General features: G+C 47.8%; 2 protein-coding genes across 2 annotated transcripts in view; both read left to right on the top strand.

The window, feature by feature from the left end:
• The first annotated feature begins 11637 nt into the window (after nt 1–11637).
• On the top strand, nt 11638–13171 carry LOC119273290. The gene is made up of 2 exons (XM_037554502.1): nt 11638–12842; nt 13054–13171. Exons 1-2 carry the CDS (start codon nt 11638–11640, stop codon nt 13169–13171), a joined length of 1323 nt encoding a protein of 440 aa, XP_037410399.1.
• A 1904-nt stretch (nt 13172–15075) lies between these two features.
• Nucleotides 15076–15352, top strand: part of LOC119270739 (protein FLX-like 3) — a 4515-nt gene continuing 4238 nt past the window's right edge. The window contains exon 1 of the mRNA XM_037552792.1: nt 15076–15340. The gene's annotated coding sequence lies outside the window, so the exon portion shown is untranslated. The remainder of the gene's footprint in view (nt 15341–15352) is intronic.

Raw genomic sequence — 15352 nt, 5'->3', positions numbered from 1 at the left:
ACGGCGGCGTGCGGTGCGAGCGGGGCCGGGCGAAGGCCGGACCGGAGGCGGAGGCGGACGGGGTCGGGGCGGGGCGGAGGCGGACGCGATGGGCGGCACGGCGGTAGGCGGCGGCCCAAGCGGGGTGGAATTGGCGGTGGGTGGCTGGATATACAGTGGGCCAGCGTCGGGAGCTGCGGCGGGGTGGCGGCTGTGACGGGAGCTGTGGTGGGGTGGCGTCGAGCGGGAGGAAGAAGTGGGGAGGGGGAAAGGAAATGAAGAGCGGTTGGGCGTTGGCGCGCGACCGTGGTTTTTTACATCTCCTGCCTCCGGAGATGTAAATTTGCACCTCGAGGTGTTGAATTTTGCATTACCTGGAGGCGGAGATGTAATTCTTTTTTGCATATGGATCATATGTTGGAGAGCTGTTTTTGCCTAAAAAATCCAAAAGTTGGTTATTTTTACATATGGACCGTTTATTGGAGATGCTCTAACCTCATCCGCCGGTGCTACCATTGCTTCTCCTTGTGAAACCGGTGGTCTGGCGGCTATTGCCATGAGGCCTTGGAGTCGGACTTGTGCTCCTCCTCTTGGAGGTCATGGCCGGTGTCCTGAAGCCGATAGTAGGACATGTCTGGCATGCGCTAGGGCAGTGGCATCACAGAGGACAAGACCAATATTGTTTGAGATCGGTCTTGATGGTGTGGTATGATGTAGTCGATCACAACTGTGGGGATGGGCGTGCCGAACGTGCGAATGGAAACGGCGAGTCCATGCCGAGACCTCCTTTGGCGAGCAAACGACGACGGCGAGTGTAGGTGAATTCTAGAAAGGAGGTCTTTTTTCAGAGCTGGAGTGCCACTTTCCCTCTCCCTTACATTGGATTGGGTTGCATCATGCTTTTGGGTTGATCCTTCTGTGTGTTTCCACAGGCTCCACCTCCTGTTGTCGGAAGCGCAAGGAATGGGTTACATGCATCAATGCCCCTCTGCAGTACTTCCTTTTACATCAGACTATTTCTTTACTACTCTTTACTAACTGCTAGGATGGGTTCATGTAATCTTTACTAGTCTTAGCAATATTACGAATGGGAGTTTGTGGTCAGCAACGGTGGTGGGGACACCCGTTCTCATTTGAAAGGTGGATATTTTAATCATACAGAAGCAAGGAGCATATCAGACTTATTTGTCGCTATTATGTTACAATGTTCAAAAGTATCTTTGCAGAAAAATATTCCTTGGGATTTAGTTCCATTTGCAAAGAAATGCCTTTATTTATTGTATGGGGTTGCAGAGATATATCGTTTAAAAGAATAGTTTGGGTGCCATCAAATCAATGGTAAACACTTCTTTTTAGAGAAAAGACCATTGCCCAACTTTACAAATAAAGCCATAGAAGGTTCACAACATTGTCACACCCATACAATCAAATGCCATGGCAGCACAACAACAAGCACAACCCAACAGACCAAGTTCAACTTTAGGCACACATGCCACAACCAGGTACCAAAACTAGAAGCTAGCTAAAGACAACCTGACGATTGCTAAGAAGTAGGTTGCGCCCTTGGAGATAGAGAGATCGCCATAGCCCTGGCGCGTGAGATAATCATATCTGTGGCGTCCACATCGCAGGTCTTAATCAAAGGCTTTAAGAGATTTAAAAATAATGTCAACTGATTTCGAAGGGAACACATGTTCAATGGTAAACTTATTTTGGGTCATCGAGAGAGCCCAAATGACTGCAGCAAAGTCAGGCCAGAAAACACGCCACAACTGCCCAAACAAAGAACTGACAAGAAGTAATAACTGAGCGAAACTAGATGGAGACCGCCGAGTATAGCTCCACGACAGGACCGCAAAATCATAAGAAGATAAAATATGGTTAGAATCTTCTGGCTGAGAACAAAGAGAGTACGTTGCCGCAAGCCGAGCATTACGCTTCCGAATTTGATCCCAACACGCAGCAGCATGGAGCTTCCCACAAATAGCTTGCCAAAGGAAGATCTAGATTTCAAGCAGAACACAAGCCCTCCAAACACCCTTGAACTTCAGAGTAATAGAACCCAAAATGAGCTTGTGGTAAAGCGACTTCACCAATAAAACACCCCGAGGAGGAATGAGGCTAGACCACCGAATCTGAAGTCTCCGAGAGCGAGGGGAAGGTGGAAGCAAGCTGATGCCACTGTTCCAAATCTGCATGAGAAAGGGAGCAACGGAAGGCCAAATGGCAACCAAAGTAGGCAAGATGATAAATAGTTATCTCGGAATTGCCACAGAAGGAAAAAAGAAGAGGGAAGGAAGAACATAAAGGGGTGGCCCCATGCCGGCCCCATGCCACCAAACAAGCAAAAACCAAGTAGATTCCCCATCATTAACAAAAATTTACGGTATGTTGTAGAGTTAAAATGATTATTTTTATTTGTTTACTAAGTAGCAACTTACCTACTGTGATAGTAGCGGCTGGGTGTGGATATGGTGTTGTAAAAAAGTTCGACAATACCAGTTGATGTGTATAAGAATTGCAAGTACACGACAAGTGTTGAACCACTAAAATATTTATATATGCAACCAGCAAAAAATGTATCCATTGCCCGTGGCAACGCACGGGCATTCTACTAGTATATATTAGTATGGCACAATGATTGTCCGTCAGAACAGCGGACACATGCACACCACTGACCCCGGAAATTAGACAGCGAAGGAGCTGCTTGAGAGGTCTCAATGACATATTAGCCGTGTGGAGGCCATGCCATTGAAGTTGGATTGGTTGGCACTCTTCCTTTTCTTGGCTTGGTTGTCGATATCAAGAGATGATGTTGAGAGACACTGCCTACAGCTGGTTGAGTTGAAATAAAATTTGTGTGATGGTTATGATGAATTGTGAATGCGCTGGACCAATCAAGCACACACACATGTCACAATATGTTTTAGGTTGATTCAAGATATGTTGTTATCAATCTTATCGCCCAAAAGGTACAAACAACATTGAGAGTTCCATCATTCTTTCGTGCAATTTTTGTGATAATCAATGCTTAATTAGCAAAGTCAGTGTAATTTCTTATATACTACAAAGTTCATAAACACCAGTTGGTATTATAAAAGGGCAAAAGCGCCAAGTATGTACAAACAACATGAAAGTTAGAATATACTCCCTCCGTTCCTAAAGATAAGTCTTTTTGGAGATTTCAGTATGAAGTATATACAGAGCAAAATGAGTGAATCTACACTCTAAAATACGTCTATATACATCCGTATGTAGTCCATAGTGAAATCGCTAGAAAGACACATTTAGGAATGGAGGGAGTACATGGGATCGAAGAGTAATCTTGGGTGGGAGAAAACCAATATACTTGTGCACCTATCTCTAAACTTAGCTTAAGCCCTATGCACTAAGAGAGACATGTCATGAATAAAATTGCAATGCGAGTTGCGAAAGATGCCACTGATATGTCTAACTATATTGGCATCACAGATTAGCCAAAATAGCCCCACATACAACGAATATGTTTTTGTTACGATAAGAAAAATCCATGTGATTTATGAAATATTTAGAGTATCATGGTGATTTAGTGATAATCAATGCTTAATTCTGGAAGTACTGCTTTGTTGAGATAATTCTTTCGATGTTCTTTACATCTTAGTAGCAATCTACTCTTACAATACCAATGATTGTGTATCGCCTAAAAAGACTAATAATTGTGTGTTGCCTAAAAAAACTATAATTGGGTCATTGAAAATTTAGCCTAGGACCTTTCTTCATAACGAGTTTATTGTCGGGTCTTATGACTATATCATCGCTTAGAACTCACATTGGTCACGCATTAAGGACATCCTCCTCTTTTCTTATCTTCTCACTGTTGAACAAATTGTTGAACCCGGGAAGGTGGACATGTGTCTTAGCTCCTCAGTTTTGAGATTCTTCGAACCCGTGGCCGGAAGCAGGCCCGGTCCATGAAGAAGAAGCGGAGGAGGATCGTAGTGAGAAAATAATACGAGAGGTTGATGTCTTGGGGATCCCAGATATTGCAAAACGTTGTTCTAAAAAAAGGAATTACAAAACATGGAGCTTGCAGTAATTTTTTCTTAAGGAGGGAAAGAAAAAGAAAATATAGACTAGTGTTGTTTAGCAAAAAGGGGGGCAGTCGGCCCATTCCCCCCGAGCTCATCGCGTCGTGCAGCCACACACCCTAACCCTAGCCGCCGCCCCGCCATCGCCCTCATCCTCAGTCCGCCCTCCCCTCCTCCCTCGCCGCACCCACGAGATCAACGACAATTCATGCCCAGCCTCACCGCCGCCCGCTGCTACGTGCTCACTATCGCCCTTCCTCGAGTCGTCGTCGCCGTCGCCACCTACCCCGAGGCGGCCGTCGCCTCCTTCCATCGAGCCCGCCATCACCTGTCCTATCTCCCAAGGTGCGATCCGCTAGATCTGGTCGGTGCATCGGTGGCTCGTTCTGGCGCCGACATTAGTAGTTCATTGGTCTAGAGACCTTGATGTAATTTTCATTATGTTAGGCATGCTTTGCCCTTATGAGCATTTTTCTGAAAGGAAAAAAGAAGAAGAATTTTCCGATTCAAAGAAAAGATTATTTCTCGTTGAAAAAGGTGTGAAAGAACTCCATTGGGTGGTTATCAATGTCGATTATTTGTAAGTCTAATCAGCTAGTCTCTCCCTCACAACATCACACACGTACTCACGTAGCATCTACTGAAGACCGCGTCGAAGTTGCAGAGTTTGAAGATTGATGAAGCCATCACGGGCGCCTCTCTGTCTGTGGAAGGATTGCATCACACTGAATATAATCCGCATTAACGAGGCATCAAAGCATCGAAGATGATATTTGATCTTTGATGGGCAGGGATACCACTATCCTTCTAAATCCTAACCATCCAACTAGTTGGTTCTTGATCCAACCTCTCACCTAAACCTTACACAGATTAATTTACACTACTAGGGAAAACCTTATACACAGAAATTTAGCAACAGCGCGGGTTAAAAAAGGGCGCTAGTGCTAGATAGCAGTAGCGGTTCAGAATAAACCGCGCTGCAGATACGATCCTAGTAGTAGCGCGTGTGCCCGTAAAAGCGCTACTACTAATATTCCCATTGCTGGAACGATGGGCTACGCATATCAGTAGCGGCCTTGCAGGAAGCGCGCTACCGCTAGGGCATGAGTAGCAGCGCTACTGCTAATGGAAAGAAAATAAAATGAAAAACAAATAGAAAAGTAAATGAAAATGAAAGAAACAGAAAAAGAAGAAAGAAAATAAAATAAAATGTAAAGCAAAATAAATGAAAAAGCGAAAAAACAGAGAAAGGCTTAGATGTAGCGTGTGTTAGTAAGAGGCGCTGTAGCTAACGCAGCTGCAGCGCGTTTCCAGGACCCCCACTATACAAACAGAAAAGGAAATAAAAAAGAGAGAAAATTACATATGTATAGCAGTAGCGCGTTTTGGAAAAAGCACTATAGCTACCTTAGCTATAGCGCGTTCTGCGAAACGCGCTACCGCTAGTTTTGACTTAACCAAAAAACTGTCCCCCCCCCCGGCCACCACTTGCCCCCCCAAATCTCTCGACCCAACCCGCCGCCGTCTCCCCGATTCGCCGTCGCCCCACTTCGCCGCCGTCTCCTGCCGACGTCGACGCCCCCGGAGCCACCAGAGCCGTGCGCCGTCGACGCCACCGGAGCCGCCCCCAACGCCACGGAGCCGCGCGGCCTCATCAGCGCCACCGGAGCCGCCGTCGACGCCACCGGATCCTCCCTCGCCACAACTGCCTCCCTCGCCGTCACCGGAGACGCCCCTGCCTCCCTCACCACCACTGCCTCCCTCGCCAGCACCGGAGCCATCCTCTGTAAGCCCCCACCCCTCCTCTCTCTCTCATGCATAGGTTATCTAGTTTAATTATTTTAATTATCTAGGTTAGGGCAAAAATTTAGTTAGGGCTTTGACAGAGAAGTAGTTTGGTTAACTAGTTTAATTAGGTTAATTACCTAGGTTAGTGCAAAAATTTAGTTAGGGCTTTGACAGAGAACTAGTCAGGTTAACTAGTTTAATTAGGTTAATTATCTAGGTTATTTAGGCAAGTTTTATTTTAAAGATGATCCCTTCCTAGACTTTTATTGTTGATTATATCTTTTCATTGAAGTGGTCATGTTGTTTGTGCCCAAGTGGCTTTGTTGTTTGAATGAAGCTGAGTGGCCTATATATGTTTTGCCGGAATGTTGATTCATTTCCGTTCTGGCAAATTTCAGGTTCTCGATTTGTCCACTTTTTAGCAAAGGTCATGTCGAAATTTTCCGTGAATTTCGGCATGACTTGTGCTACAAACTAGGACATATCGAGTGCCCGTGATTTGCCGCACCAGGAAGGAGTCAACGTTCCTACAAAACATAGCCCTTTTGTATGTCATTATTCATTTTATTAGGTCTAGAATGAATTTACTACATTTAATCGTAGGAAACATGGCTAGCAACGATGAAGGATAGGGTTCTGGTGATTGCGACGACGTCTACTAGGCGGCAGACGAATTTTTTAGGCTTGCCGACGATCAACCGGTGGCATCGCGGACTGAGACCGACACGCAGACCGGTGCTGAGACTGAGACCGGTGTTGAGACTCAGACCGGCATCAAGACCGGCGCTGAGACTGAGACCGGTGCTGAGACTGAGACCGGCGCTGAGACTCAGACCGGTGCTGAGACTGAGACCGGCGCTGAGACTCAGACCGGCATCGAGACCGGCGCTGCCTGGGGAGCGGAGCCGGTGTAGAACAGAAAGCAAAGAGGCAACGGCTTCCTAACAAACTCAAGACTACTAGACTGGTGGTCACGGAGGTGGAAGACGGCAATTTTGAGCCAAAGGCGCCCGAGGAAGCGCGTTGATGCTACTGCAATCAAATATGATGCATCGTACAGACAACCGCCACCATCAACGATGAGAAACTACCGAAGATAGAAAATATGAGGAGCTCCCTCCTAAAGAAGTTTCACCAAATATTCTTGTTCTCGGGCCGGAATGAGAAGGATTATGAAGATCCAGATGAGGACCCGGCAATGAAGAAGATAAACAAACACGCCATGACAAAGTTTAGCAACGCGTTGGCCGCCTAGAAAAATCAAGTGAAAGCAAAGATCATCGACAAGAAGGAACCCTACTCCGAGATTGTAAAGGATAATCCGACAATCACGGAAGAGCAGTTTCAAATATTCAAGGAGGCTTGAGAGTCCGAAGCTGCCAAAAAAAAGTCTCAGTACACGAAGGGGCTTCAAGAGCGGAACATTGGGAGCCACCACCTCGGAAGCCATGGTTACGGCGGAAAGAGGTCCAAATGGGCCAAGGAGGACGCGGAGTTCATGAGACTGCTGGTAATTTTAGTTTCTGATCAATTCGACGGCACACGTTAGTCATATTTGTAAATGATCCTTGTGCCTTTTGCAGAGAGAGCAGCACCGGATTGCGGCCGAAAGTGACTCGCCGTCTGAGGCATTGGCGAGGCCCAAGTGGGACACTCCATTCAACCGGGCGTTGAACATATTGAAACGACAATCGATGAATACTCGACCGTCGTATGGACGAGTGCACGGTGTCGGAGACGGCGCCACGTGGAAGAAGTACTACCGTGAGACCACAGAGGAGAGAAAGGAAAGACGGAGGTTAACTGAAGAAAACATCGACAAGAAGGTTGGGATTGCGGTTGAGAAGAAATCATCTCAAACAGTCGCAACAGCAGTAGCTGCCACAAAACAGGTGGTTGCAGATTTTTCTACTTCCTTGGTAACGGGTGTTATCACTTGGACAAGGCAAATTCCAGAAAAAATGCAGAGGACTTTCCCCTTGCCGACTTCTTGGGGAGCAGCTCGACCAGCGTTGCACCAGCACCTGCTCCCGCACCGGCTCCCGCACCTACTCCCGCACCGGCTCCCGCACCGGACGTGCTCGGTGGTGCTTCATCTTTAGCTGAGCTCGACGCCCTCACGGTATCTGTCACACCGGCCCCCTTCAATATAAATGTATAATCTCTCGTTTTCGTTGCCTTTCGGATGTCTCACGTCGCAGACTTTTCTTTGCAGGCCGATGAAACCCCGTGCACCATATTGTACACCATCGGCGATCAGAAGGTGGATGTGGGGAAGGCGACGATAATGAAGCCGAAGGAACCATTATTCCACAGCTGGCCGATCCCCCCGAACGTCTTCAAGGTTTCCGTGGCCAGTGTCAAACTGGGCCACGAGAATTTGCCTCCTCCAATACTAGCGGGGGATGACGACGAGACACCGCGGCGGCTTGCTGATTGTTGCAATGGGTGGGTGCTGTTGTGGCCAAAGAGTCTGCTTCGTCTGGAGGCGGCCGGGAGCACACCCACGAGCACGCAGCCTCAGCAAGGTATGAACATCAACACCCCACCTACCCAATTAGCGTCGGGTGTCGGGTTGGGTGATAGCGGACGGGGTAAGGAGGAGGCTCCATTAGTCGCTGATGACGTCGCCATGGATGAGGATGAGGACGACGATGGCGCTGAAAAGTATGTCTATACTGGCGCCTCCTCAGGGTTTGAGCGTCATGAGTCGGTGCCTGAATTGCCATCTCAACGTATTATGTACGACCTTCCGGTAGTAAAGAAGTCTAGGAAGAGAGCGAGGAAAGGCAAAAAAGCTGATTCTATGATCCAGCTGCCTCAGCAGCCTCGGCTTCAGGACCGTATAGATATCCCCGATGCAGATAAATGGCATATCCCCGGTCAACCAATCCTACCTGCAACAGCGCTACGGGCCAGATTCGGCGATCTAAGGAGACTTCATGACGATGTGCTACGGGTAGAAAAAGGCCTCATCGCCTCGAAAGATCCAGGATACCCACTCTACGTGGTTAATGTTCCGCGGCAAATGTCGTACGTCGACAGCTTCCCCGTGGATAAGTTCTTCCTCCGATTCGATTACATATTCGACATGTTTCACGTGAAGAAGCTGGATTTTACGTTTGTCCGCCTTTATGCTTGCACAAGAACTACATCATCGGGGTTGAGCAGATATCTAATATCTGTGTCGCTGACCCGTACTACATGCACGAGGGCTTCTTGGGAGTCTGCGCAAAGCACCGTGAATACGCGAGGGATTACATCGTCACTTTCATGCTCGCCAATAAGGACAAGGAGGCGATTCTCGTGCCTTATCATCCCGTGTAAGTCATCCGCGCCGCTATGCTTCCTTCGATTTCAATCATTCATTTGCACGGTGGAGGCTAATTAATTTGAGGTGTACTTATTTTGCGCAGCGGCGGGCGCGCCGTCCTCATCATCCTCTACCCCCGATTCTCCCACGCTCTTTACTTGGACTCGTCGAAGAACATTCACAAAAAGGATTACACCCACATCAAGGATGTTCTCGACAGTGCTATGTTTTACTACCAAGTAAGGGGTGGAGAGGTCAGGGACAAGAAGACAAGGGGCGGCAGGGCCGCCTTCGGCCATAACACCGACTTCTGCTGCATCCAGCAACCGAACGATTCTCTTAATGATGGATTCTATGTCCTACACCACATGCTGGAGTACAGACGGGATCACCAGAACCTTCGCGTGTCACCTAGATCCGGCGATGCCCATATTCTGCAATGGGCAAAGGACATAGAAGATATCGAGGATCATCGACTTCGAGCTGAGTTCTATAACATCCAACACGAACTTTCCCAAATCATCATGAAGGAGGTCGTCGGAAAAACAGGGATGTTCTATGGAGAAGAACAAATGTCGCGGGAAGACGTCCGAACATGGATAGCCTCTCAGCGTCTCGACATGAGGCCTTTCACTAAGCTCAAGGACTATCTCCCTGACTTGGATGGATGGAATGACATGTTGGAGTGATTGTCGATATATGACAATGTGTCCGTATAGTCCATACTTTCTGTAAGACAAAACTTTGAGTTATGCATGGTGAAACTTTATTTGTGATGTAGTTAAACCGTCCTCCTCCTCGACTAGTGAAAATCACTCTAGTTAGGGCATTTTGGGGTACGGTGAACTTTGTTATTTATGCTTATGATATGTTGTTTCTATTTTTGCTAAGTCTGTCTCTTTCTGTTGCTCAATATATATGTTGCATATCATCGACTCATGTGACGATGCAGGTGCATAGATCATAGATGGCGAAGAAGTGCTACGCCAGGAGTATATATACGATAAGTGGCCGGAGTGTCAGGCCCAGGTGTACCGGTTTCCGGTTTTCGAGCGACAGGCAGTAGTTAGTTTAGGTTCACGCTAATGCGAGAGAGGGATACGAACTCATGTACTCAAAGTGATAGCTCTTCTCGCGTATATCATTGTTTAGATGGATGATGATGTATTTGCAAATAATTGAGACTTGTATCGCTTTTTTCGAGATGATGACGAGAGACCACTTTGTGTTGGATGATGATTATGATGAGACTATTTGTATGTATATGTTATGATTACATCTGTGGTCTCGCAGGCATTTGTATGTGTATCATGATGACATTTGTATGTGCTAAAGATTCTTCTATAAAGCCTGTTCAAATACAAAACAAATATGCCGAAAAAAACAAAAAACTACTAAAATTAGCAATAGCGAATGGAGAAAAGTTAGCAGCAGCGCGGTAGTAGCAGCAGCGCGCACGGAAGAAGCGCGCTATAGCTATTAGCAGTAGCGAGCTTCCACTAAGCGCGCTGCTGCGCTGGTGAACACGCGCTACTGCTATGTGTTAGCTGTAGCGTCTTATTAGTAGCGCCGGTCCGTGCGCTACTGATACACCTAAAACCCGCCCTGCTGCTAGCCTTTTCTCTAGTAGTGTTAGGTTACTCCCTCTGTTTTTATATATATATATAAGGTCACTTTATATTAGTTTTCAAAAAAAATACTATTTTTTATTTCGAATTTTGACCAGTAGTTTTACCAACGAAGTGTGAGTTATAAATAAAAATGTTGTCACAGTCCCATGCATGCCTGCTACAAAAAAATGAAAAGGGAAACTACTCCTTCCGTAAAGAAATATATCATGTTTTTTGAACACTAAGAAATAGTATATCATGTTGATTACTAGGTGGAGTACTAGTAACTTTTTTTTAGGGAAAGTACCAGTAGTGATTAATATCCAGTACTAATTTTTCTTTGAACATCAGTACAGACACAAGCGCTCATATACACGCGCATACACTCACCCCTATAAACGCACACACGCACACCCTACCCCTATGAGCACCTCCGAGAGACCGAGCCGGCATATCATCTTGAGATTTACGAAGTCACCGTAGGCGCCTCGTCGTCGACGGGAACGTCTCCTTCCACTAAAAGCGTATCGCCGAAAATCCTGAAATAAATCCAAAAATAATACGAGCACCAGGATTTGAACCCTGATGGGTTAGGGATACCACTGTTCACCTAACCAACTCAACCACAGGTTGGTTGATTCGCATATCCAGTACTAATTGATTGCATGCATGTCACGATACGTACATGTTGGCCAGCACGCAATTGGGTTAGATATGTGTTTAAAAAAGTGGGTTAGATATACACGTACAGATCAGTACATGCGTATGGAAATCAGCACCTCAACCGTACGCGAACTATATACTCGCCTCAAATCGAGGGAAGACTCTTTCTCGCAAAAGAGGGAAAAAGGAAAGATCGACGGAATACTTGGCGGCGGCAATGGCGGTCTCCGACGACGTCCTCCGCGAGATCCTGGTCCGATTGAACGACGCGGCCGACCTCTTCCGCTGCGCCACCACGTGCAAGCGATGGTGCGGCCTTGTCGCCGATCCATCCTTCCTACGTCTCCGGTGGCCGGAGCACGCCCGCCCATCCTTCGCCGGATTTTTCATCAAGGACCGGGGCCGTTATCAAGGGGCCAAGGTGCTGGTCCCGATGCCGTCGTCGGAGCTGGGCCCTCGGCGCCGTGCCCTCAGCTCCTTCGTGCCCGGTGACTCCGCAGACCTATTACACCATGCGGTGCCGCAGTGCTCAAGTCGCGGTCTCCTCCTCGTGCGGCTCGCCTCCCAGAGTGCCGCGGGCGCCGTCCACTTGGCGGTGTGCAACCTGCTTGCCGGCACATGGGACGTGCTCCTTCCTATACAGCTAGATTGCCAGTCTCGTGCCGGTGAGCGTAGCGGCTACGCCATCGTGACTGGCACGGACTATTGTTCCGGCGACGACGAGCAACCACCGGGAAATTCGTCCTTCTTCAAAGTGATAATCATCACCGTCAACTACACGGACAATCTGACGTTCCATCTTAACATGTTCTCCTCCCATGAAGCGAGTTGGGGTATGGGCACAGTGTGCTTCAAGGGTACCATACATGCCACCGGGTCATTTTGTCATAGCGATGCAGTTATGCGCCACGGAACCGCGCACTGGTTATTTCGTGATGAGAGAGCACGGAATTTCTGTCTTCTTAAACTGAAGAACCAGGACGACCATGTCTCCCTCGCGATCACGAGGCTCCCTGTCTCGTTGATGACTGGAGTAGGTTACCCGTGCCTTAGCTTAGCCACTGATGGCACGCTCTCGGTGCTACAGATGAAAGAGACAAGTTCCCAGCTAGAGATATGGAAACTACAAAAGGACCAACAGAGTGCGGATACTACCTCAGAATGGCTCGTCACACAGAGGATCGAGCTAATGCATCCTAGGAAGGACACTCAAGGAGGAGAAATATTCTACATACTCGCAGAGAAGTGTGGCAAATTGCTTGTCAAGGACACGCGCGAACGTGTGTACACCGGTGACCTTCAGACTGGGGCAATGGAGGAGGTGGTAGACTGGCCTCGCACACGCCACACCAGCACTCCGAATGTCATGCCCTTGGAGTTGGATTGGGCGGCCTTCTTTGTTTCTCGTCTCGGTACCGTTAGGTATAGCCAGCCTGATATTCACCTTTCTTCGTTTGTGTTGCACAACTGATGGTATCATCAGTTATCTAGGATGATTAAGCGTTTCTTCTATGGTTAGATGACTCAAAGTCAATGCTGTTTTATTTTACCATGTTCATGTATTTGATGCTTCCTCCCCAACAAAGTATATCTAATGTCTGGGTTTTGTTTTTTGCCTTTGTGTTTTCATTAGCAACTCCGACATTCCTGTGTCATCTCCAAGTGGAGAGGGAAGTTCAAGAAAAAGAGGGCAATGCGGCGGAGGAGGCGGCGGAAAGACTCGTGACTGCGGCGAGGTGACAGATGGATGAAACGAGATACTAGCTCCACATGGAGATACTATTAGATTGTCTATGTTTTCTTATGTAGAAGCTCATTATGGGTACCAGTAAAAAAAAAGTTGGTAGTACTATTTCAAACTAGTGTATCACCAAGTTGTAACCGCATTTCTCACAAACATGCCGGTTTTGTAATGGCGTTTTGGCATACCCTTTGTCGGTTTGTCCAAGGCAGTCTCAATAAATATGCTTGCCATAGATGGGGCGCTTTTGCTTATCTATATGCAATGGGAATGTCCGGAGGTAGTGATCTAGGAAAATGCGAACGAGACATATAAGTGGCAAAAAGCACACCTTAGGAATATCAAATATATCCGTGTTAGTATGGCATGATGATTGTCGGCAAGAACAATGGATACATGGAAATTTAGCATAGGACCTTTCTTCACAACGAGTTCGTAGTCGGGTCTTACAACTATATCATTCATTAGAACTCATGTTGTTCATGCACTAAAAGCATCCGTTTCTTTTCTTACCTCCTCACTGCCAAACAAATTGTCGAGATCGGGAAGCTGCTCATACTCAGGACATGTTGGGCAGCTCCTCACATCATCCTCATCTTTGAGATCAGCCGAATCCGGGGCCGGAGCCAGCCTTGTTGTCCTGATTGCAGCCAGAAAATAATATTGAAACTGATGTTTTGGGGATCCCAGGAATTGCAAAATGTTGTTTTAGAAAGAAAGAAAAGGATATTGCAAAACATGGATTTGCATTGTATTAAATTTTTATTGAGATAAAGTAGTATTTTAAAATAAAAATAAAAATCAAGTATTTTCTCTGCAAAGACGCTTTTATATTATGAAACGGAGGAGGCAGTAGATTTCTCAAGTCAATGAGGCAGCAACTCAAGTTACGTGAGCTTTCTTTCTTCCAGGAGAAGAAAGAAAGGCGATCTCGCCTCCTGTCGCCAGGGCGCCTTCCTCCGCCGCCGTCCTCTAGCGGCTCCCCTCCGCTGACGACCTCGGTCGTCGGTGGTGAGGGTGGTCGCCGGATCCACGTGTGTGGATTGTTTTAGGCATTAGTTTCTCAGGGTTTTGGGTTGTTCATTGTCATGGCTTCGATGATGGCGATGGGGGCGCCAACTAATAAATCTTCAGATCCTTCTCCAACAAGGCGATCCGCTTTTATGGTGGATTTGGAACCCAGATTGTTCAAGCAAGGATGGTGTGGCGGCGGCATTCTCGTGGTGGACCTGTGTCCTCGGGCTTCGCCATTGCATCGGTGTTTGCTCCAGCGCCGGCGCGGAGCTTGGGAGGTAGTCCAGGAGCGGATGCAGATTGTGGTCTGCATCGGCGGCAACTGGAAGATGGTGGATATGGGTTCGTGGTTTGTGGCAGGCAGGTATGGTTTCCTCCTCCAACGTCCTATTTGGACGGGATGCTAGATCTGAAGTTTTATGGCGTGTCCGAGTGTTGCCCCGGTCTGATTCGTTCAACGGCAATGGCTTCGTCTTTATTATCGAGTCACCTTGGAGGTCAGCAAAGCTGCATATCAGCGATGGGGCCACATCGAGCTCGGGTGTGGAGGTGATCCGTCATTTTCTCCTTTGGTGGCTGCTATGGTGGTACCAGTGGCAGGTGACGGACGTTGGTGTCAAGCTCGGAGGATTCTTCAATCTTGTTTGTAATTTTACTTCTTGGCTGATGTTCCTGTGTGCAAAGGGTTGTATTCTACTACCTTTTCAGTTTTATCAGGTCGGTATATACGTGGCTTGTACTATGATCCTTATGATAAAAAAGATTTTTTATATGATATAAATGAGACATGTATTAACATAAAAAAAAACCGGAGGAAGCAGTATTTTTTTTCTTGACACGAGGGGAAAAGAAAACGGAAATACGCGTCCTCGAGGTGAGCAGAGAGACGGCCCATTCCCCTGAGAGCTCCCCGCACCCACACACCCTAACCCTAGCCGCCACACGACGCCGCTCCGCCGTCGCCGTCGTTCTCACCCCCGCCCCCCCGCCGCGCCCAGCGGCTGCTCCCACGAGATCACCGCCCTCCCGACTCCGACCCCACCGCCGTCCACTGCCACGAGCTCACCGTCGCCCTCCCCCGAGTCCGCCGTCCCCGCGGCCACCTACTCCGAGCCGACAGTCGCCCCCTTCCTCGACCCCGCCGTCGCGCTCCCCTTCTCCCAAGGTGACCTCCGCC

This window comes from Triticum dicoccoides, chromosome 3A (genome assembly GCF_002162155.2).
Source record: "Triticum dicoccoides isolate Atlit2015 ecotype Zavitan chromosome 3A, WEW_v2.0, whole genome shotgun sequence".
In the NCBI taxonomy this organism is placed as follows: domain Eukaryota; kingdom Viridiplantae; phylum Streptophyta; class Magnoliopsida; order Poales; family Poaceae; genus Triticum; species Triticum dicoccoides.
Note: the sequence above shows the minus strand (reverse complement) of the source record. Positions and strands in the feature narration are given on the sequence as shown.

What these genes read in the sequence shown, in the direction of transcription:
- LOC119273290 (XM_037554502.1), top strand. Translation starts at nt 11,638, where the DNA reads ATGGCGGTCTCCGACGACGTCCTCCGCGAGATCCTGGTCCGATTGAAC. An exon ending in TCTCGTCTCGGTACCGTTAG is followed by an intron (nt 12,843 to 13,053) that starts GTATAGCCAGCC and finishes TGTTTTCATTAG; the next exon opens with CAACTCCGACATTCCTGTGT.